The following is a 24,285-nucleotide window of genomic DNA, read 5'->3' on the forward strand; positions in this document are numbered from 1 at the left end:
AAATCCCGTTCAATTAAACTTAAACAGTCACTTAAAGATCGTTCTAAGCGATCCTTTGCTGAAATACTCAAGGCAGCTCAGGTATCCGAGATTTCAGAAAATCGTTTCTCTGCTTTATCAGAGGATGATGTATCGGATACTACTTTCGATCCAATAATCGCGGGAAGAACCAGGAAGAGAAAAAATACTTCCTCCTCCAAGCCTGCTAAAAAAAGAGGATTATCCTCTAATCAACCAGAAGCTTCTTCTCATTTTTCTGCTCCTTCCAACAGTAACCCTCCTGGTTGGGGATCCTCAAACTATGACGTTCATTTCCCTGAATTGTCAAGTCATCCCAGATTTGCTTCTCGATCGGTTCCTGAACCCCAATCATTTTCAGGAGGTATTTGCTTTTCTTCAATTGTTAGATGGATCTTTGATATTTTCGGAATTTCAGATTCATTGAAATGTATCATTTCTGCTTGGCTTCCTACTATCAGTCAGTTAGCTAAACAAATGGTTGCAAAGTGGCCCCTCCTCTCCTTCATTAATTTCGATGCCTAATTTATTGGATGAGTCAGAGAATTCTACTATTCTACAGTGGAATTGTAGAAGTCTTCTTCCAAAACTTGACTCTTTCAAGCAAATGCTCCATTTTTTGAATTGCGATGTGTTTGCTCTATCTGAAACATGGCTTCGTTCGGACAATATATTAAACATCCATGATTTCAATATTATTCGTTTAGACCGTGATGATTCCTTTGGAGGAGTTCTCATAGGTATTAGAAAATGTTATCCATTTTACAGGATTCCCCTGCCTTTAGTCACAGGAATTGAAATTATTGCGTGTCAGGCACGCATCAAGGGTAGAGATTTGTGCATTGCTTCTATTTATATTCCACCAAGTACAATGCTTAATTATCGAAACCTTGTGAATATAATTGAGCTTTATCATTAGATTGTCATTGGAAGGTTATCCAAGATCCACATGGAAGTGATCATTTGCCGATCACCGTTTCTATTTCAAATTATTCTAAATCGTCTGAAACTATAAATGTTCAGCATGATTTATCTAGAAACATTGATTGGAAGAGATATTCTTCAATTATTTCAGAATCAGTGGCATTAGTTAATGAGTTACCCCCGTTAGATAAATATAATTTTCTAGCTGGTTTAATTCATGACCTGATTTTGGGCATCAATAGCACTGATGCCCAAACGAAACGTTTTCCTGGGAATTCGTTTCGCAGACGTTCTCCTAATCTGTGGTGGGATCAAGATTGTACAAATCTCTATAAAGAAAAATCGAATGCTTTCAAGAATTGGCGTAAATCAGGCTCCTGCGAACGTTACGACAATTACATTTATCTGGAGCGTAAATTCAAAAGCTTCATAAAAGCCAAAAAGAGAGGCTATTGGCGTAATTTTGTGAATGGGCTTTCCCGAGAGTCTTCCTTGAGCACTCTTTGGAGAGTTGCCAGACAAATGAGAAATTCAACTCATTCAAATGAACAAGTTGAATATTCTGAAAGGTGGATCTTTGACTTTGCCAAGAAGATATGTCCAGACTCAGCGCCTGCTCCACCTCCCTTCTTGGAGACATCTGATGATATTGCGCCTCCGTTCAGTATGGCTGAATTTTCGTTTGCACTTCTGTCATGTAACAATTCGGCGCCGGGGTCAGATAGGATCAAATTCAACTTATTGAAAAATCTACCTGATAATGCGAAGAAACGTTTGTTAAAATTGTTCAATGTTTTTCTTGAGCAGAACATTGTTCCGCATGAGTGGCGACAGATTAAAGTTATAGCTATTCTGAAACCTGGTAAACCTGCGTCTGATTATAATTCTTATAGACCAATTGCAATGCTCTCTTGCATTCGAAAATTATTAGAGAAAATGATTCTATGTCGCTTAGACAGCTGGATAGAATCCAACAACCTCCTCTCACCTTCGCAGTTCGGGTTTCGTAGAGGTAAAGGAACTAATGATTGTCTTGCTCTGCTTTCATCAGAGGTTGACATAGCCTTGTGTAGTAAGCAACAAATGGCATCAGTGTTCCTAGATATCAAGGGTGCGTTTGATTCAGTTTCCATTGAGGTTATTTTTGAAAAACTTCATCTAAATGGGTTTTCTCCAAAATTAAATAGTTTTTTGTTTAACCTAATGCGTGAAAAACATATGAGTTTTTCCCATGGTTCTTCGTCAGTTTTACGGATTAGCTACATGGGCCTTCCTCAAGGCTCATGTCTTAGTCCAATCCTTTACAACTTTTATGTAAATGACAGCGATGTTTGTTTATCAGGAAACTATACTTTGAGACAATATGCAGATGATTGTGTAGTGTCAGTAACAGGCAAAGACAGTATTCATCTGTATAATCCCTTGCAGATTTCTCTTGATAATTTGGTTGAGTGGGCTTGTAAATTGGGTATTGAGTTTTCTTCTGAAAAGTCAGAAATGGTTGTGTTTTCAAGAAAACACCGTCCCGCACAATTGCAACTTAAACTTTTGGATAGAACAATTAGGCACTCGCCGTCATTCAAGTATTTAGGAGTTGTGTTTGATTCTAGAGGCACATGGGGTAAACACATAGGTTACTTGAAACAAAAATGTCAGAAACGAATAAATTTTCTCCGATCCATAACAGGGACTTGGTGGGGGGCGCATCCCGTCGATTTGATTAGGTTGTATAAAACAACCGTTCTATCTGTTATGGAGTATGGAAGTTTTTGCTTCAGGTCCGCTGCCCGTACTCATATTATGCAACTGGAAAGGATCCAATATCGCTGTTTGCGTATTGCTCTAGGATGTATGCAGTCAACACATACAATGAGCCTAGAAATTTTAGCTGGTATCCTTCCTCTTTCTGTGCGCTTTTTCGAGTTATCATTTCGTTTTTTGATACGTTGTGAAACACTCAATCCGATAGTGATAACAAACTTTGAAAAAATGCTAACCTTAGGCACTCAATCTAAGCGAATGTCGCTATATCTTGAATTTCTGACCCTGGAAAGCCCATCTGCTTTACTTGGTTTCCAGACCATTCCTTCAGTTTTGTTCAATCCTTCTATTAATTTTGACTTGTCAATGAAAGTTTATGTGAGTGGTATTTCCAGTGATCTCCGCCAAATAGTCATGCCTGCAATTTTCTTGTCAAGATATAAACATATTGACTCAACCAAAATTTTTTTTACTGATGGATCTAGTCTTAATGGTTCCACAGGTTTTGGGGTATTTAATATTAACTTCTCCATATTGCGTAAGCTTAGTTTACCCTGTTCGGTGTTTGTTGCGGAATTGGCTGCAATATACACTGCATTACAACATATTCAGACCTTGTCCCCTGAACATTTTTACATTTTTTCTGATAGTCTCAGCTCTTTAGAGGCACTTCGTTCGGTAAGGTCTAGATATTCTTCGTATTTCTTGTCTGGAATCCAACATCTTTTAAGTGTTTTGATAAGTAGATCATTTAATATCACTTTTGTATGGATTCCCTCTCATTGTTCGATACCAGGAAATGAAAAAGCTGATCTTCTTGCTAAGAAGGGCGCTACGGAAGGACTGTTATTTCATAGGCCAATTACTTTTGATGAATATCTCCATTTTCCTCGTGAACGTGCACTTCAATGTTGGCAGACAAGTTGGAATGGTAGTGATAAAGGTCGGTGGCTGTATTCTATCATTCCTAAAGTTTCCCTCAAACCATGGTTCAAAGGATATAATTATTCTCGTGATTTCATTCGAGTAGTTTGCAGACTCATGTCTAATCATTATTCCTCGAATGCACATCTTTTTCGAATTAACATCAGTGATAGTAACCTATGTATTTGTGGTACAGGTTACCACGATATTGATCACATTGTATGGTATTGCTCTGAATTTCAAAATAAAAGGTTATCTTTAATAGAAAACCGTGACGTTCTGGCTACTCGTAATCTCGATGCAATTATGTTGATTTATTACTTCCTCAAATCCATACACTTTCAAGTATGAGTATGTGTGTATTTTTCTTTTATTTTTGATTATCGTTTACTTCTCCAACTTTTTTGTTTTTTGTTATGAATATTTTTATTATTTATCAATAATATATGGTTATTAACGTTTTCATTTTTCTTCAACTATTTTCCTCAGAACTCAAAAATACTCAGATGCACGCAATTGCTCGCAATCTTCAAGGAGGTGGTTTTCTCTATAAAAAATCCTCAAGAAGAAGTCTTAAATAATATTTCATAATGAATTGTTGTATAATTATTTATATTGTTCTATTTCTTGAAAAAATCATAGGGTTTTTATGCCTTTATGAGAAAGAACATTTGCATAGTTCTACTCACAGAGGCTTTTCCCTATACATAAACACGGCTCATTGATGCTTAACGTTGCTGAGCCAGTTGAAAATAAATTAAATTAAAAAAAAAGGCTGATCCTTTGAATTTTGGACGAAATGCCGATGGAAGTGCCGATGTTTGAAGCTGTTCAAAAAGGTTAAAGGCGGTCTCATTGCGAGACATTTGCTGCAAGTGATCAACATAGTACCTTTTAGAGATGAAACGGATATCCGGAAACTATCCGGTTGGATACCGGATAGTGATCTACTAGCCGGCTGGATATCAGAAAACAAAAATCAATAATTTTTCATTAAAACAAGATAAATCTATTTCTTTTCAAAACAAAATTAATATCAACTCATAACACTAATTCATTAACACTTTTAATTTTATTATATTTTTTTTCTACCGATCAATTACTCTTTACTTCGTACATCAGGCCAGCTTCAGAGTACAGTCTTACTTTGTAAACACTACTGTGAGGAGCTGAAATATAAACTCTAGCAAACTTTGCCAATTGGGGTACTGCTTAAAGTTTAATGACTATCAAACGTAAGGAACGTGATTGCGATCCATTCGAAATGTTTTCGCATAACAGTCGATTTCGTTAGCAATGGGATTTTTTTCCTGAACGCGAAGATGGCTATCATTTTTTTTGCCACTTCGTAGAAACTGTCCCAAAAAGTTACGTGAGTTTCGCGTATCAGGTTTAATTCAGTTCCATGTTTTTTTAATCTTGAATGAAAATAATTGATAGATGTTCTATGCTTATTTGAATTCGTAGTATTTACTCTAACTCGACTAATATTAAATTATCTCAATATATCCAAAAATAGTTCAGCACAGAAAATCATTGACAGAAAAAAATGTGTTCAATATTACTTGCAGAAAACTTGATACTCTTAAGGTATTTGTATATAAATTTAATCAAAGTTAATTTTTTCATGTGAAAATGTGTTTATTTCTCCCTTAAATGTAGTCTTTTATTAACATCAAGCACACATGCAGTTTCTCCTAGTTTCGTATTCGCAAATAAAGAACCGAATATCTGGCCGCAAAGCTTGCCGGGTATCCGGCCAAACTACTATCCGTTTCATTACTACTACCTTTCATCCAAAAACAATAACAATTAAATAAACAATAACCAAAAACATGTTTTATGTAAAATTATCGAAGTTTGAATTTCTATAAAAAAAACGGTTTATGTATACTAACCTCTTAGTGAGTTGTCGCAGATTGAATATTAATACGCGCCAGATAATATGGGACATTCAAATTGATAACATACAAAGTTTCCAGAAATGGAAGATGCGAATTTTCAGATTCTTCATAACACATCATGCAACAGTTGGTTGCAATCGTCGAGCGACGTCTGGAAACAAAACCGTTGCTACCAACCGTACCCGACGCTGATATTACATCAATCCCACAATCTCCTATGAGGGTCATTGCTAGGCCAACCGTTGGTTCATTCTTGAAAACGGTTATCACTAGCATTGATCAAGAACGCTAGACGATGGTGGACAGAGACAGTAGCATTCATTTCTCTACGTTTTCCACGATTAGCGCGTACGATTAAAATTTTGTTTAATTAATCTACTGGAAGCAATGAATGCATTCCACGTTGATAGGGAAATTCTGGCGGTCGAAAGGTTATCATCGTCAATTGGCTGTTAATTAAATTTAGTTGTGTGGCCTGTGATTATAAAAAATACATCATGCAAGCTTGCAGAATGCTGACAGCATCCGTTCCATTCGGGGAGCAACGTATTCGAAGAAAGATTGACTTTGTATAATCAATCTATTGGAACCTGAGTCGACGACAACTGCCTAGCGACAATTTGATTTGAGCTGGCTTGAAATAATGTTAATTAATGATCATACTTTACCGGCGTTTCTGTAGACGTGAGTTTTACTCTTGGTGTCTCGTTTCTTGCATAACTCCGAAGAACGTGACTTGTGGTGTGCTCAGATATGTGATGATGTTCATTTCGTATATGGAAATCCTTTGTCTGCACAATCCAGTGCGCGGAAGGGAAATGCTAATCAATGAATATGATGAATTTTTAATAAGTATATCACCTATTGTTTTGTCGCTTCTCATTAATCATAATTGAGTGAAATGAAATTAAGGTTGGTTAATCTGTCTAATCTTTATGAGGCTAAGTAAAAATAAACTGAAGCATGTAAGGAGCAGACAATCCAGATCTAATTGTAATGTGCAACGCTCGCAGTTGGTTTATGCAAACATGGGGGGAATCGTGGACACTTTCAAAATAGTTGTAACTCACTTCAAACATTATACTGATACCCAACAATTCAACAATTCAATGCTGAAAACTACACGGGACGTTTGACAAAAAAAAATTTCCGAATACACCTTTGCCTGAAATATATTTTGTTTTCGTGTACTGTGTGATATTTTTGTAGAAACATATACTCTTTATCTTTTACACGTATGTTTATTTTGTTTTATATTATACTTTCATGGTAAAACCGTTCGAGCCTCCTAGGCCCCTTCCTTCTTCAGAGCCTCACTGGCTTTTTCCTGAAGGGTCGCGCTAATTTCGCCAGCTTTAGTCTTGAGGAGTTCACCCATTTCCGTCAGTTTGCTAAGGAAGGACTGCAAAACGAAATATTCAATTATTCGTCCAGTATTTGACAGTGCGGCTTAAAGGTTTATCTTACATCGACATTTTCTTTGGTGAAAGTATCCGAAATTCCCTTCTTGATGGTATCGACAGCTTCATCCATAGCATCGCGACGAATGCGGGCAGCCAACGTCAGCTGCAAATTCGAATAAAATTGATTTTGAGAGAAATAATCTTTATTAGATATTCCTAACACTATAGACTTTATTGATGTTTCACATCCTCAAAGCAATATTATAGTAATTTTATCATTCTTATACAAGCCTATTTGTGATTATGATGCCTAATTATTGCCTTCTGTCTGTTAACTTAAGATTCAGACTTGCTACTAAGAGATATAGACATGACAGATTATTTGATGAACAATTTTGTATTGATATATTGATATATTTAAATACATTTGATGATTCAGGGTATAGAGATAATTCGTTGTTTTTTAAGCATCTAGTTTAGATTGGAAAATAAAAAGTTAAGAAAGATTTACCCATATTCCTATGATCTATATATCTCTATATACACATACACATTTCTTAAAGTAAAGTTCTTATTTGAAATGCAATGTAAACTTTTATTTTCAGAATTCATTCCGAGATTCCAATCGAGTTTCCGCTGCTTCGTTCGTTTTTATTCAATTAATTTCCAGTCGAATCAAATTTTGTTATCACCATCGAAATATCAACTTATTCCTGTTGCGAGGGATGATTCGAATGACACTCAGCATAGAAAGAATCAAATTTGCTCAATGCTTGAATTGACGCTTTGTCTGCTAAAAATAGGCAGCGATTTTGCATCGCTCTGAATGAACAATCGTTTTTATCGGTTAAGCCCATCGAAGACTTCTCCCTGTTAATCTATTAACGATATGATTTCATTTGCAATGTCAGTTTGAAAATAATTGAATTCATAGTATCAAGTACTTAAAAGTTTTCAATAATGTTTCGTTTTATTAGTATGTTTGATATGTTTTGTTTTCAGACTTTTCAAATTTCCAATCTCTATTCTTGCTTCGATACATTGACTATGTAATGTCAAGACTGATCGTTCACAGCAATATATAATTTAAAAGTTAGTTCATTGTTCCAATTTATAATAAAAAACGTGAGAGTGTAATTTACTAAATCAACTCACTATCGCTTTATCACGTTTCATCCATGCTTCTGAGCTTACGTTGTATGTTTCGCGAAAAAAAAATTCAAGAACACTTCAAGTCACAATTGTTGGCATAAGTAGGTGAACCGTCAACGGAAGGCATTCGACGGATTTAGCACTACATCACCTACCTGAATGATGCAGAAGATAACGATGAACAATAGTCCCAACTTGGCCATTTTTTGGTAGATCTGTGTTTGGGTATAACACGAAGAGGAACGTCACTTCACTGAGCTGATCTCGACTGCGTGTCGATGTTTTCTGGACGAATTATCGCGTACGAATGTTGAATGTCGCTCAGCTTGATCTGTCTATTATATTTCGACGAATCATGAAGTTTTGTTTTCATGTACATGTGTTTGACCCGCCGGACTGACTCTATCATTCTGTAAACTTTATACATTTGACAATTGTCCAGCGTATGTGGCAGTTCAGTACAAATACAGTCTTATCGATTGCGCATATGACGTTGCTTCTTGTTAGATGACCCGTGACAAATTTGATTGTTCAGTGATATTTGCTGTTGCCGATAATTTCGTTACTTAGGTTTAGAAGATTTTCCCGTTTCGATTGCCGGACGTTCACCTCTTTGTAATGAATTTTAGTGATAAATATATTTTCTTCCAAATTAGAGAAAAAGAACGTTTCGAATTGCATCAAGAGTTGTAGCTTTTTTCTATTCACAATAAGTCTAGCATGAAAATTTTAATAGTGGATTTTTAACTTCAAAAAGTTGTACGTGCCACACTATGAAAATGCCTCGAACGTTACGGCGATTATGTAGAAAAATAGAAAATAAAATGTAGAATACGAAAATCCCCTTGTTTTTTGTCCTAATTTTATTTCTCAGCGATTTCTGAGGCACTGAAACACACAAATCGTTTATCAAAATGTGCGCTGGAAATATGTTGATGCTGAGCGTGGCTCAGGATACTAATAACTAAACCTTCTTGCTGTCAATAGCCGACGCCTTTCAGAGGCAATACTGTGTTTGTAGTTTCATTCTTGATCTACTCACAATCTTCGAAGCTCAGGATTCGGTTCACGAAGGACCAAATGTTGGCGACCTAGCCAACTGTTATAGGGAGCCTCCACCTTTGCAGCAAAGGCCGGCACTGTATTCGTCCCCACCACGGATGTAGTAGCTATCCTGGTACTGGGAAGGCCGGAACTGGACACGTCGCCACCACGGATGTAGTAGCTAACCTGGCACTGGCACTGGGAGGGCTGGAACTGGACTTGTCACCACCACGGGATGTAGTAGCAAGCCTGGCACTGACACTATCACTGGGAGGGCTGGAACTGGAGACGTCGCCACCACGAGATGTAGTAGCTAACCTGGTACTGGCACTGGGAGGGCTTGAACTGGACTCGTGGCCACCACGGGATGTTTTTTATTTTATTTTATATTATTTTATTTAATCCATCTGACATCAACTTGTCTTAATGGACCTACTCAAGTCAGTATCAAATATACGTATTGCGAATGTCAATTTACTCTAAAATAATCATTAAATCTAATTCGAAGCACATTGCTAGCGAGATTAAAGTCAAAGAAGTGAAAAATTCTATTGAATGTTGCAGACATAAATTTCAAAGGATCATGCTGGCCATACAAACTTTTCCGGAAATCGAGCATAAGGAAATCACGATGACGTAGGGTGCGTTCTGGAGCATAAATGTTTAGATTAGCTAGCAAGAAAGGGGAGTCAATCTCGTTCCTCAGCAGCTTCGCAACAAACAGGCTTGTGCTGCAGATCGCCTGTTCTCCAGAGTATCAATTCGCAGAAGGTTGCAGTGTTCCTCGTAAGAAGGCAATTCCCTTGGGTTCCGCCTTGACGCTTTCTTTACGCTCAACGTCATACAATTTCGTACACACCACCGAAAAGTAAGGGACCTAAATTGCTCCCATGAAGCACTCCAGATATGTTTGTGAATGACACAAAGCTCGATTCTTCAGGTATGACTCGAACCACTCGACAAAACCAAGGGCTACGCTACATTTCGCTAGTTTTTCGAGAAGGTTTTTTGATGATTGGGATTTGATGATCAACCCGGTCAAAAGCTGCCTTTTAGTCCAAGTAGACGGCATCCACTTGGTTACCAGCATCATGGCGCGAATACAACGCGATGAGAACTCAACTAGATTGGTGCTCACGGATCTTTGTGGGTAGAAACCATGCTGATTCGTTGCAACTGGCAAAAAGCTTTTCATTTATGATGATCTCAAACAGCTTCGAGCAGGCGCAAAGAGAGGCCGCGATATTTTCTAGCATCTCGTTTATCTCCTTTTATGTGGATGGGGAATAGGTACGATTTTTTCGAGCTCGATGGAAACACAGGTTACTGCAGTGATTGATTAAAAAGTTTCGTCAGCGGAGAGGCCAGTGCAGAACTGCATTTTTTCAACACTGCAGGTGAAATTTCATCCGGGTCTGGAGCATACGAGCATTTAAGCTTTTGAATTGCTTTGACTACATTCTGCTCAGATATTTCGAACATTTCAACGCTATATACATCACGAGTGGCATCCTAGACAGCTAATCTCACCTGTTCAGGTTGAGCTGTATAACCGTTGAAGGCGCGATTGAACTGTCGTGCAAATAGTTCGCATTTTCCACTGATCGAGTCAGAAGAAAGTTCGTTAAGATACATTGATGTCGGGAGACCGTTGTTATTTCGCTTCCAGATGACGAACGTCCAGAACTGTTTTGGATTCACACGTAGGCTCTACTCAATACGAATCTTGTATCTGGCACACATAAATCCATTATATCTCCTGTACTCATTACTGGCCCGATTGAACTGCAGCTTCGAGTGTTGAGAACGTTGATTGCAGTAGGAACGTAGAGTAGCAGATCGACGACGTTTCAGCGAGCGGTTGTTTGACCATGGCGGTTTACACGGAGGAGACTTCAAAGGAACGTGTGCTGTAATCGCCTGAAGTACAGCGTTGGAGAAGAATCCAACGGCTCTGTCGGTATCTTGAATTGTGTCCAGAGTATTCCAGTCAATCACGAGTAATGCTGCACACAAATGGTCAAAGTTGGCCCGTTTGAAATCGAAACCAGGATCGTTACGTTCTGTTTCGTGTGTTACAGCCGTTGGATATGCAACGATTAGCTCAACTGGAGGGTGACGAGGATCAATCCTAGAGAGCGCTTCAATGGATTCGCTTATCGGGTAACTAGGTAGCACGATGTCGTTTACGAGGACAAGATCAAGAGTCCGGTTTTCTGCAATCTCCAAGCTGTTAACTTACCTGGCACTGAGAGGGCCGGAACTGAACTCGTCGCCACCACGGGATGTAGTAGCTAACCTGGCACTTAGAGGGCTGGAACCGGGCTCGTCGCCACCACGGGATTTAGTAGCTAATCTGGTACTGGGACGGCTGGAACTGGAACTGGTTTCACTGGTTGCCACTTCTACCTTTCACTTGGATGGCTCGATAACTAATAACTAAATCCTAGATTGGTTTTCATTTTATACTCTTCGGAAAATTGGGGTTGACCAATCATATTCGTTGTTATATTTGTTTCAACGGTTGCTTGGCGTGGTTGTTGTTTGATTGTTATGAGAACACGTTAAGTTATTCATTTATTAGGTATCATTAGGGCACTCATGTTCAGGCCTGTTGATAGTAATGAATAAACAAATATGAAAATTTTGTTGTGACAACGACGTCAGCTGCTGCGCTGATTTTTCAGGCGCGAACAATCACAAAATGCTTAAATTTATTAGACTCAGAAAATTACATTTACTATAATAAGCTCTCTGCACGATACACTCAACAAGAATGGAGCAAGGATGTAAAAATACCAAGCTTTTCTGTTTTATAAATGTGCTACAATACTGCAATTCATGCTAAGCTAACAGATAATTTTGATCTTCATATAAAAGACTGTTGGAATTGTCGCAGTTGTCGGAGTGCTACCAACAATCTGCACTTATTCCTATTACAATCAATCACGTTTCTTTGCTTCCAGATTTTGAATCGTGTCCAGTACAACTTGTGCCTTGAACTTTCCAAATCAGCCCTTATCTTTGTTTTTAGAACATGGGATTGTGAGACTTATGTCATTTTTTGCTGCGGCTATCAATGACAGCTACGGGCTTCGTACGAAATGAGCTACCATTTTCGAATCTGCTTAAAGCTTAAAGTTTATTTATTTGAAGATTTTTAAATATTACACATTTGGTTCATAAATCAATTTCTCAGTCTAAGAGGCCCGGCAACATTTTGGATTTTCAGTTTCTAAACAGATTATTCATTGTGAACCTAGTTCACATTACATCCCATAGGAAGGGATGTACATAGTATTTCAGACTAAACGCTCACGCAAAAAAAAATCGAATGGCTCCTTATAAATTTTTTTTCGCTCCGTCATGGTAACACTGCATTCTCCACTTCGGGTCGATAATATTCGGCTACTCGTTCAGTCTGATTGGATGGTTCTTAGAGTCAATATGTACAATTTACATGAACGTGTATTTTTTTTGTGAAATCGTATTACTCGAGCAACCGATGTCACTGGCGCTACCTATCGGGAAATGTTGGAAGATGAAGTCTTCCCTGTCATGAAGGCCATGCCCAATTTCAAACGTTTCATCTTTCAACAGGACGGAGCGAGGCCTCATACCGCCAATGAAATGTTGTTGTCTCTGCGTAGAGTTTTCAGAGATCGCGTCATCTCCAATCGCTTTCCTGTTCTGTTCAACTGTGGATGGAATTAGCCGCCGCATAGTCCGAATTTAAGTCCGCTCGATTACTTCCTCTGGGGGTACGTGAAGAACCGTTTCTATATTAATAAGCCACAAAATTTGGAGGAACTTAAAGAAGAAGTAACTCGGATTTTCAACAGCATCGAAGTCGTAATGTTAGAGTTGTGCATAAAGAATTTTGTTCAACGTTTAAAACGCGTTATCGAAAAAAAGGGGTGGTAAAATCGAAAATGTCCTAAAATAAGCTTTATTTTCGTTTAGTAAAAATAAAAATCGGTTCACTTTTGTAGTAGTTATTAAAATGTGTTGCACGAGCGTTTAATCTCAAAGACCCTGTATAAGTTATTAATTGAAAAATTTGATAACTTACCTAGCCATACCATAATTTAAAAACTATGGATCCAGCTCCCGGATGATTGCGTACGGAGACCGCTGGCAAGACCCCCTGAACCTAGTCAGGATTTATGATTTCCGTTCTTCCAGTACTTGAAGACCAGACAGGCGGTAGATCTCGGTGTTTCGGGTCCTAGGTGGATTGTCCAGGATCATTGTTCTGGATGATCTGTAGTTTTTGATGATGTCAATTTGCACATCCCTCCTGTGTAATTCGCCAGCCCGGGAATCCACCATTTTGCTCCTTTGCTGCGGATCACGTTTTACCTGGCCTAATGCTTGAAAGCCAAAGAGGCCGATCACGGAGCTTGGTGTCGCACGACCGTAATCGTTTGTTGATGCGTTGCCAGGGGAGATGCCATAACAGGGGTGTATATGCTGGGGCGGATGCCATAAAGCTATCGGTACCCTGTTACCAGCATACATTCAAGCGTCCACACATCTCCCCCCCTCTCCAAAGAGAAGAGAGAACAGAAAAAAATACCTTGTAATAAACAAAATCGAACAAATATTCTCCTTTTCCATAGGATTTATTTTTATTTTCCATAGGATTTCTTTGATTAATTCAATTCAGTCTGATCGTTTCCTCTTCTACACTATGAACGTAGTTCTCCAGGTGAATTCTGTCTGATTGCAATGTGGATCTTTGCACTGGGGACTGTTTTGTAGTAGATCCTCTACCACTACCGTCAGCTGTGCTCATCACTACTTCTGACTTCCTCCAATCGCTTACCTTTTTTGTCTGTGATACGTGTCTGTTAAAAATTTGTCCGTTATCGTCACATAAGACAAGCATACCATTTCGTTCTTTCATTACTGTGTACTTTCGGGGATCAAATCGAGACTCTGCTTTCGAACGAACATGACGTTCCACAGATACTGTGTCTCCTGGTCCAACCCGGTACATACGCGCACCACGTTTAGTGTCCTTTCGTCGCTTTGCTTGTATTTTGGACTCTCGATCTCTTGAATTCAGTAGGTTATCGTCGAACTTAGCTTTTCCGCGACAGAGGAGAGGCAGTCCACGCTTTATTCTTCTTCCCGTCATTACCTCCTCTGGTGGTAACCCTGTTGTTACGGCGTTTGAGGAAGAATCAGCAAGTCCCCTAGTTCCCACAGTTGATTGTGTGTGAGTCGTCCAAAAATGACAAGGTAGAAAGGACAGATGGTAGAAAAACGATAGTCGAAGAAAAAGAAAGTAGATTGAATTGAATAAAGAAAGTAAATTTAAGGCATACGATAATAAAAGAATAATTGTTGAACTAAAGAAGATAAGGCAACCAAATGTAAGTAGGAAATGAAATGAAATATTTACGTTTGAACTTATCGAAATAAATAGCTTTTAGCAGTTTCCATAAAAACGCTGGTTTTTTCTGCTCAAAGGAGAGCTTTGATAACTTCTCGTTCAACAAAACTAAAAGATTTGCAATGGCCGACAATCACCATTGCCAGGCTTGCAATGAATTGGACCAAGAACCTATGGTGGCCTGCGATAAATGCGATTCATGGTGGCATTTCGAATGCGTGGGTGTCGGAGACAGCGTAAGCGAGAAGGAATTTATTTGTCCGAAGTGTAGCGGCAATACGGAAAAAGAGAACCCAACAACAGAACCCATGAAATCTGCTGATACGAACGCTGGTGGTTCGACGACAGGAAAACATTCCAACACAAATCTTCGACTACAAATGCTAGAAGAACAGAAGGTATTGATGGCGCGAAAATTGGAGATGGAACGCGCCGAGCAACGAAGACAACACGAGGTGGAGAGACTATTAAAGGACACCGAAATTGAAAAGAAGCAGTTGGAGATGGAGATAGACTTTTTGGAGGAGAAGTTCCGGGTTCTGGAACAGGATGGTGATGACGACGGTGACGACGTGATGAGTAGAGCATCCGCACAAAGCAGTATCAGCAAGGTGAATCGATGGCGAGAACAACTTCTAGGAGGTGTGGTCAATTCAACCATGGCAATCCAAGAGACCGTTCCTATTCCGGTTACATCTTCGACAACTGCTGTGAATGTTTCACCGCAAACAACTATCCAGTCTAACGCCGAAGGAATTCCAACGACATCTGGAAATGGTCCTGTTCTCGCTACACTCACCGAAGTCGCCGCCCATAACTCCAATAATGAGGGTGTCAATCGTCAGCATCAACCGATGCGAGCTGTCACCGTACCCGAAGGTAGAATTCCCGTTCCAGTTCCGATCCGTACTGTAGGGCTTCCGAACAGTACAGCACGCCAAAAACAACCGTCAAACCTGCCGGTATGTAACGACAACACTCGTCCAATTGGTGGTGTAATAAATGAAATCCCACCACAGGGCCAGTTATTTAATGCAAAGATAGGAGGTGAAACGAACAGGAGACGTTATGATACTAGTAATATTATGAGTCACGATTATGTGCTAGGTAGACAGGTGTTAGCAGGAACAAATGGCTTGCAAGGCAATGTACCGTCTTCGCAAGCTGGGATTCAAGAATTCGGTTCTCGATATTATTTTTCACCTACACAAAATCATTCATTTCTCCAAGGCGCACCCAATCAATATTCCTTTCCTCCTGGACCATCCGGTAACAGTCTACCACAGTCGTATCCTCCGTCGAACTCATACCTTTCTCGGACCAACCCTTCAATGCTCCGGGTAGGTCCCACTCCGGAACAGTTAGCAGCGCGTCAAGTTTTGCCAAAGGAGCTTCCACCATTTTCGGGCAACCCGGAAGATTGGCCACTTTTTATAAGTTCATTCAACAATTCAAACGACGCATGTGGGTTCACGCATGCGGAGAACTTGATGCGACTCCAGCGGTGTTTGCGTGGTCCAGCTCTAGATGCTGTTCGAAGTAGGCTTCTATTACCAAATTCAGTGCCGCAAGTGATATCTACGTTGCAGACACTATATGGAAGACCGGAAATACTTGTGTACGCTCTTCTGAAAAAAGTTCGCGAAGTTCCCGCCCCAAAATCAGAAAGGCTGGAGACTTTGATAGGATTTGGTATGGCAGTTCAGAACCTCTGCGATCACCTGCAGGCTGGTGAGCAAGAGGCTCATTTGAACAACCCCACATTGCTTTTCGAGCTAGTCGATAAGTTGCCGTCAAATCTCAAACTGGACTGGGCAATGGTTAAACGGCAACAGCCGGGAGCTAACCTTCGCACATTCGCTTCGTACATGTCGACGATAGTATCGGCAGCCACCGAGGTCACGTTGACGGTGGACACGAAAATCCCTCATCATCGGATGAAGGAGAAGAATTACTGCAATTCTCATTCTGCAGAAGCTACTACCTCAGATAGTCACCCGAAGCCGGTGGATAACAGTTTCGGCATAAAACAATGCCTGATATGCAAAGATTCACAGCACAGAGTGAAAAGTTGCGATTCTTTTAAAAAATTGACAGTTGATGAGCGCTGGAAGTTGGTGCAAAAATTATCACTTTGTCGCATTTGTTTATTTTCTCACGGAAGACGTCCGTGCAGATCCAAAGAGCGCTGTTAAATTGATGGGTGTGAATATCGGCACCATCCTTTGTTACATTCTAACAAAAGGACTATGAATACGGCCACTTCGAGTAATACTGCTGTCCAGAACCATCATCGAGTAGGCCAAGGGTCACTATTCCGCATAATTCCGGTGACACTCTACGGACAGGGACGTTCAATTACGACGTTTGCGTTCTTAGATGACGGCTCATCAGTTACGCTTATAGAGAGTTCCCTTGCCGAAGTCCTTGGCGTGGAAGGTCGTTCCAGTAATTTGTGCTTGACTTGGACCGCCGGCGTCACTCGATGTGAGCAAGATTCCAGACAAGTTTCACTGCAGATATCCGGTGGTCAACGGCAGCGGAAGTACGTAATTGCCAAGGCGCATACCGTAAAGAAATTAGGTTTACCAAATCAATCCCTATGCTACGAGCGCCTGATTGGAGCCTACCCGTATCTGAGAGATTTGCCGATCCAAGATTATCTGGATGCTGTTCCCAAAATTCTTATTGGTAACGACAACGCCCATCTCGCCGTTGCTTTGAAGAGGCGAGAAGGAAAACAGGGCGAACCTATCGCCACGAAAACTCGTCTAGGATGGTCAATACACGGCCCCACCCTATCGAATAATAATCAAGGTTTTAATCTACATATATGTCAATGTACGGAGAGAGACGAGGCGTTACATGAATTGGTAAGGCAATATTTTTCATTAGAGAGTATGGGAGTAGCAACTCAATGTACACCAGAATCAGAAGAAGATTTACGAGCAAAGCGTATTTTAAATAACACCACCAAGCGAATTGGATCCCGATTTGAAATCGGCTTATTGTGGAGGTTCGACGCGTTCGAGTTTCCCGATAGTTTCTTCATGGCAAGGAAAAGGTTAGAGTGCCTGGAGCGGCGAATGATTGTAGATCCACAGCTAGGTGAAGCTGTGAAAAAGCAGATTGAAGACTATAAAGCTAAAGGCTACATTCAAAAGGCGTCCCAAGAAGAACTACTTGAAGCAGATCCTCGTAAAATCTGGTATTTGCCTCTCGGAGTAACTATCAATCCCAAGAAACCCGGGAAAATTCGCATCTTCTGCGATGCATCCGCCAAAGTAGATGGCGTTAGCTTAAATACCATGCTGTTAAAAGGACCTGATCTACTCGTACCGTTGAAATCTGTAATCACAGGGTTTCGAGAACGGCCAGTGGCAATATGTGCCGATGTTAAGGAAATGTTCCATCAGATGGTTATGAGAAAATGCGATAGACAAGCGCAGCGAATACTGCTGAGGGAAGACCCTAAACAAGAACCGCAAGTTTATTTTATGAACGTAGTCACCTTTGGCTCAGCTAGCTCGCCGTGTTCAGCACAATTCGTTAAAAATTGTAATGCCAGTGAATATAGCGAACAATACCCAGATGCGTCTGATGCTATCAAACGTAAGCATTACGTTGACGACTATCTGGATAGTTTGGACAACGAGGAAGAAACTATAAAGAGAGCGGAAGAAGTAACGTTCATCCATTCAAGAGGGTTTTTAATCAGAGGTTGGATGTCCAATTCGGAAAAAGTTATTCGGAAGTTGGGTGAATTAGAGTCCGCCGAAGTGAAGGAGTTTGCAAATGAAGTCTCTGATGGATCGGAAAGAGTTCTTGGAGTCTTATGGAAACCCCGTGAAAATGTGTTCACGTATTCGGTAAAATTTGTAGACACTCCTGAATGGCCTACCAAGCGGGCCTTATTGAGAACCGTGATGAGTCTCTACGATCCGTTAGGATTCTTGTCTCATTTTATAATCCACGGAAAAATCATCATTCAGGATGTGTGGCGAAGTAATACAAACTGGGATGAGAAAATACCTGAAAAATTGAAACAACGTTGGAAACAGTGGGTGGATCTTTTCTCTGCATTGGAGAAGACGAGAGTACCGCGATGCTACTTTCCGGGGCAGCCTACTTCTGAACTCTCGAACATCCAATTGCACGTATTCGTGGATGCTAGTTTAGTGGCATTTGCTTCTGTTGCGTATCTACGAGCGGAAGTAGCTGGTTTAGCACATTGTTCACTGGTGGCCGCAAAATCAAAGGTGGCTCCACTCAAACTAACTTCAGTGCCACGATTGGAACTCCAAGCTGCGGTTCTCGGTGCTCGATTGGTGGAATAAATATGCGCGACGCACTCTCTACCAATTGCAAAAAGGTTTGTTTGGACAGATTCCAAAACAGTGATGGGATGGATAAGTTCTGATCAACGTAAATATCGCCAGTACGTAGGTTTCCGGATAGGAGAGATTCTCGAGAAGACAAATCCCAGAGAGTGGAACTGGATTCCATCCGATTTAAACGTCGCTGATGACGCTACAAAATGGAAAGGTGAACTAAGTTTGGAGCCGGACAGTCGATGGTTCCGTGGACCCGATTTTTTATACACGAGGGCCGAGCTTTGGCCTTCATCGGGAGAAGCAAATTTTGAGACCGACGAAGAGCAATGTACAAAATGGGTTATGGAGCATCATGTCTCAGATTCAAGAATCGATTGGAAACGATTTTCGCAGTGGCGAAGATTAATCCGTACCGGATACGTGATCCGGTTTGCTGGTAACGTGAATGCGAAGGTTCATAAGGCCACTACAACTCAGGGCCCATTAGAGCAGCAAGAATTGGCATTAGCGGAGGCATGGGTTTTCCGAACAATTCAGAAGGAGTTTTACCCACAAGAAATATCTGCACTTCAAGATCCGAGAGAAACGAAACCGAGTTTAGATCGCAATAGCAAATTGTTCAAATTATGTCCATTTCTGGATGCCAATGGCGTTATGCGTATGGAAAGCCGGATCAGTCAAGCAGCGTTTGCGTCCTATGATACCAGGAACCCTATAATCCTCCCACGTGGACACTATGTCACGGATCTCGTAGTCATGTGGTATCACTGGAAGTTCCTGCATGAGAATAAAGAAACGGTGGTCAATGAGATGAGACAACGCTTTCACGTATCAAATCTTCGAATAGTTGTACGACAAGTAGCTAAAGAATGCCCCTGGTGCAAGATCGTCAAATCCGTTCCGAAGGTGCCGAAAATGAGTCCTCTCCCAGCTGCGAGATTGGGAGCATTTCAGCGTCCATTTTCATTTGTGGGCGTGGATTACTTTGGCCCCATCACCATCAGAGTTTTGCGGAGTAATGTTAAACGTTGGGTGGCATTATTCACTTGTTTGTCCATTCGTGCTGTTTACCTAGAGGTCGTACACTCTTTGTCCACGGAATCATGCAAGATGGCAGTTCGACGTTTCGTGGCTCGGCGTGGATCACCGTCCGAGATATACAGTGACAACGCAACAAATTTCTTGGGCGCTAGCAACGATCTCAAAAGTGAGAGCAAAGGGATCAATTTACAGTTGGCTGATACATTCACAAACGCTAATACGAAGTGGTTGTTTATCCCTCCATCATCGCCCCATATGGGTGGAGCATGGGAGCGAATGGTACGCTCCATCAAAGTAGCTTTCTACGCCATTTCTACTACGAAGCTTCCTACGGAGGAAATGTTTGCCACGGTATTGGCTGAAGCGGAAGGAATCGTCAATTCAAGGCCCTTGACCTTCATTCCACTTGACGAAGACAATCAAGAAGCTTTAACACCAAATCATTTTTTGCTCATGAGTTCCAATGGGGTGTTGCAGCCGTCTTGAACGATCCAACACACGGAAGCTGTATGCCGTAGCGATTGGGATTTCTGTAGGAGAATGATTGATTTGTTTTGGCGAAGATGGATAATTGAATATCTGCCTACGATAACTCGGAGAACCAAATGGTTTGGAGAAGTGAGACCGATGAAAGAAGGGGATGTTGTAATCATAGTTGATGATAAGAAACGCAATGGCTGGGTTCGAGGACGAGTTTTGGGTGTACGTGCCGGTCCAGATGGTCGAGTGCGTAAGGCATGGGTACAGACTACTGCAGGAGTTCTTCTGAGGCCAGTAGCAAAGCTGGCTGTATTAGATCTGAGTCCTAGTAAAACTGGTCTGGTGAGAGCTGACCAGTGTTAAGGTCCGGGGAATGTTACGGCGTTTGAGGAAGAATCAGCAAGTCTCCTAGTTCCCACAGTTGATTGTGTGTGAGTCGTCCAAAAATGACAAGGTAGAAATGACAGATGGTAGAAAAACGATAGTCGAAGAAAAAGAAAGTAGATTGAATTGAATAAAGAAAGTAAATTTAAGGCATACGATAATAAAAGAATAATTGTTGAACTAAAGAAGATAAGGCAACCAAATGTAAGTAGGAAATGAAATGAAATATTTACGTTTGAACTTATCGAAATAAATAGCTTTTAGCAGTTTCCATAAAAACGCTCTTTTTTTCTGCTCAAAGGAGAGCTTTGATAACTTCTCGTTCAACACCTGTGATGGAGTGTGCAGCAGCGTTGTGGGCATGGATCGCCGCTCAGTTTTATAATTTGTCCCATTTGAAGCCGCCGCAGTCATCGCTTTATTTATCAGCTTCATGCAGCTCTCTGCCAGGCCGTTTTGTTGTGGGTACAGTGGTGTGGAGAAGATGGCGTGAATATCGTGCTCAAGGCAATATTCTTTATATCCGTCCCGTTAAAAGGAGGACCGTTGTCCGATTTTATGTGTTTCGGGTAACCTTTTCTGTCGAAAACTTTATCCAAAACAGATCTTGTATGCTTAAAATTTGTGGATCTAACCGGTTTAGCAATTGGATATCTGGACCGGTAGTCCACTATTACCAGGATTGAGACATTATTGAACTTCGAATAGGGCCCGTTGAAGTCTACGGCGACCGTCTCCCACACCGAATCGGGGGTGAAAACTCTTGTCATGGGAGTAGGCCTTTCGGGTCTTCCGTTGGGTACGCACACTGCACATGAATTCGCCCGTGCCTCCGCATCCTTCGACATGCCAGGCCACCATACGCGTTGTCTTAAAATGCCTCTGAATATCCGCTACTAATTTGGCCAAACGCGGTCGTCTCGACCCGCTACTAATTTAGCCAAGTGCGGTCGTCTCGATCCGCTTCTAATTTGGTCAAACGTGGTCGCCTCGATTCGCTACTAATTTAGCCAAGTGCGGTCGTCTCGATCCGCTTCTAATTTAGCCAAGTGCGGTCGTCTCGATCCGCTACTAATTTGGCCAAACGAGGTCGTCTAGATCCGCTACTAATTTAGCCAAGTGCGTTCGTCTCGATCCGCTACTTATTTAGCCAAGTGCGGTCGTCTCGATCCGCTAGTCATCTAGCCAAGTGCGGTCGTCTCGATCCGCTACTAATTTGGCCAAACGCGGTCGTCTCGATCCGCTACTAATTTAGCCAAGTGCGGCCGTCTCGATCCGCTAGTAATTTGGCCAAACGCGGTCGTCTCGAACCGCTACTAATTTAGCCAAGTGCGGTCGTCTCGATCCGCTACTAATTTGGCCAAGTGCGGTCGTCTCGATCCTCTACTAATTTAGCCAAGTGCGGACGTCTCGATCCGCTACTAATTTGGCCAAGTGCGGTCGTCTCGATCCGGTACTAATTTAGCCACACTATTGACCTTTTTAAATGGAAAAGGAAAAGGTAACGATTTTTTCACTATTCTAGCATTTTGTATGCTAACGACGGACGATTTCACTATGGTAACCCACGGTAGGTTCACTTTAACATTTTCAAATAGCAAAGGATAAAGTAACGATTTTCACAATTCTAACATTTTGTATGCTAACGACGGACGATTTCCACATAGCAACCCGCGGTGGGTTGCTGTAGTCCAATAAAGAAAAGCAGGCTGCGGACCATCTACTCCATCTACTCTTTTCAAATCACTACTCCGTAAAATTTCGATCTGAAATATTTGTTAAAATTGATTCTCCCTACTGCGAAATGATTGATTCCCGGACAACCACAACAAAGAGATTCGTCAAGCTACTGGAAAATCCAGCCTCCTGGCAGGATCGCCAATGTGTAATTCGCCAGCCCGGGAATCCACCATTTTGCTCCTTTGCTGCGAATCACGTCTTACCTAGGCTAATGCTTGAAAGCCAAAGAGGCCGATCACGGAGCTTGGTGTCGCACGACCGTAATTGTTTGTTGATGCGTTGCCAGAGGAGATGCCATAACAAGGGTGTATATGCTGGGGCGGATGCCATAAAGCTATCGGTACCCTGCAGTGCTACCAGCATACATTCAAGCATCCACACACCTCCCAGATAGGCAAACCATATTCGATCACTGGTAGTTTGTGCGGGTATATCGACGTTTTGTTGTGTTTTGTTCACATGGGATGCAAAGTTCAAATTCCTGTCCAGGGTGAGACTAAGGTAGACAATTTGGGAGTGTTTCTGAGGTGGACTTCACATCATCAGGCGGAACAAGTCGCTGTGATGTTGAGTGCGGAAATAGTATGGTCTGTGTTTCCACCGCGTTGATGCGAATCTTCCAGGATGCTTAATAGTCGGACAGAACATGCAGGCCAGTCAAATGTCTTTTCAACGTCCAACAATACCATGGCAGATATGTTGAACACGGACTTGTTCCGCCTGATGATGTTCGTGACTCGTGCAAGCTGGTGGAGAGTGGAATAACCTTTCCTGAATCCAAACTGCTCACGGAGGAAAATATTATTCTGGTTTGCGAAATCCAGCAACCGGCTGAGAACCAGCTTGTCAAACAGCTTCGAGATGGACGACAAGAGACAGATGGAGCGATAGCTTTTGGCGCTGGTAGGATCTTTACAAGGGCTTGTGTAAAGCAACTAATTTTACTAACTTCCAGTGAAACGGGAGTAACCAAGCTCCAAGCATTTGTTGAAGATCGTGGCCAAGTGCGTGAAAAGACCTACACTCAAGTTCTTCAATTTGATGTTAGGCGTACCATCGACGATAGGCTCGTGGTAACTCACCATGGGGAGATCAATATTGTGAGAATCCACGAAGTATTGACCAAGCGCATTCGCCTTTTCGGCAGATGTATTTAATAAAGATGAGTTGGAATCCGACGATCCAAGTGGAGGAACGGGTTGCGGTTTTTTTTTTGGATCTTGGCAGTTTTCCAAAAGGGTTTTGCGTAATTTGGGAGGGAGCGAAGATGATCTGAGAAATATTCGTTCGTGAGATTCACCATCCTGACATGAATGATTTTCTTTAGACGATTGCAATTGGTCTTCAGGTGGGGAAGGCCAGTACGTTGATATTGGTGTCGGATGGTGTTGTGGAGTCTAATCAAATTTTTAGTTATCCTGTCTAGGTTCTGGGGATTACTAACGAATCTTAAAGTCGGAACGTGTCGGTCTCTGGCCCGGGAGATCGCCTCGTCGATGGTCTGGAGACACGGGTCGATGTCGTCGATTGAATCGGGTATGATGTCGTAGTCGAACTCGGTGTCAACGTACTGCTGGAACTGTGACCAGTCGACGTGGTAGTAGTTGCGTCACGAAGCCTGGAACTGGGTAGTGATCAGAGCTGAGTTCTTGATAGACGACAGGCTTCGAGATGTTTATCGTGTTTGTGATGATTATGTTGAATATGTCGGCTCAACCGGGACTTTCTGGACTCATGATGATGTACTGTGGTTCATGGAGATCATCGTACAGGAT

General features: G+C 41.4%; 3 protein-coding genes across 3 annotated transcripts; all 3 read left to right on the plus strand.

The window, feature by feature from the left end:
* The first annotated feature begins 14,393 nt into the window (after positions 1 to 14,393).
* On the plus strand, positions 14,394 to 16,726 carry LOC129773970 (uncharacterized). The gene is made up of 2 exons (XM_055777649.1): positions 14,394 to 14,511; positions 14,565 to 16,726. Exon 2 carries the CDS (start codon positions 14,654 to 14,656, stop codon positions 16,724 to 16,726), a length of 2,073 nt encoding a protein of 690 aa, XP_055633624.1. The 5' UTR covers positions 14,394 to 14,511; positions 14,565 to 14,653.
* A 54-nt stretch (positions 16,727 to 16,780) lies between these two features.
* Positions 16,781 to 18,868, plus strand: LOC129773971 (uncharacterized). The gene has a single exon (XM_055777650.1). It carries the CDS (start codon positions 16,781 to 16,783, stop codon positions 18,866 to 18,868), a length of 2,088 nt encoding a protein of 695 aa, XP_055633625.1.
* A 63-nt stretch (positions 18,869 to 18,931) lies between these two features.
* On the plus strand, positions 18,932 to 20,392 carry LOC129773972 (uncharacterized). The gene has a single exon (XM_055777651.1). The coding sequence runs from the start codon at positions 18,932 to 18,934 to the stop codon at positions 20,390 to 20,392; it is 1,461 nt and encodes a 486-aa protein (XP_055633626.1).
* The last annotated feature ends 3,893 nt before the right edge of the window (positions 20,393 to 24,285 follow it).

Source organism: Toxorhynchites rutilus, chromosome 3 (assembly GCF_029784135.1).
Source record: "Toxorhynchites rutilus septentrionalis strain SRP chromosome 3, ASM2978413v1, whole genome shotgun sequence".
Lineage (NCBI taxonomy): Eukaryota > Metazoa > Arthropoda > Insecta > Diptera > Culicidae > Toxorhynchites > Toxorhynchites rutilus.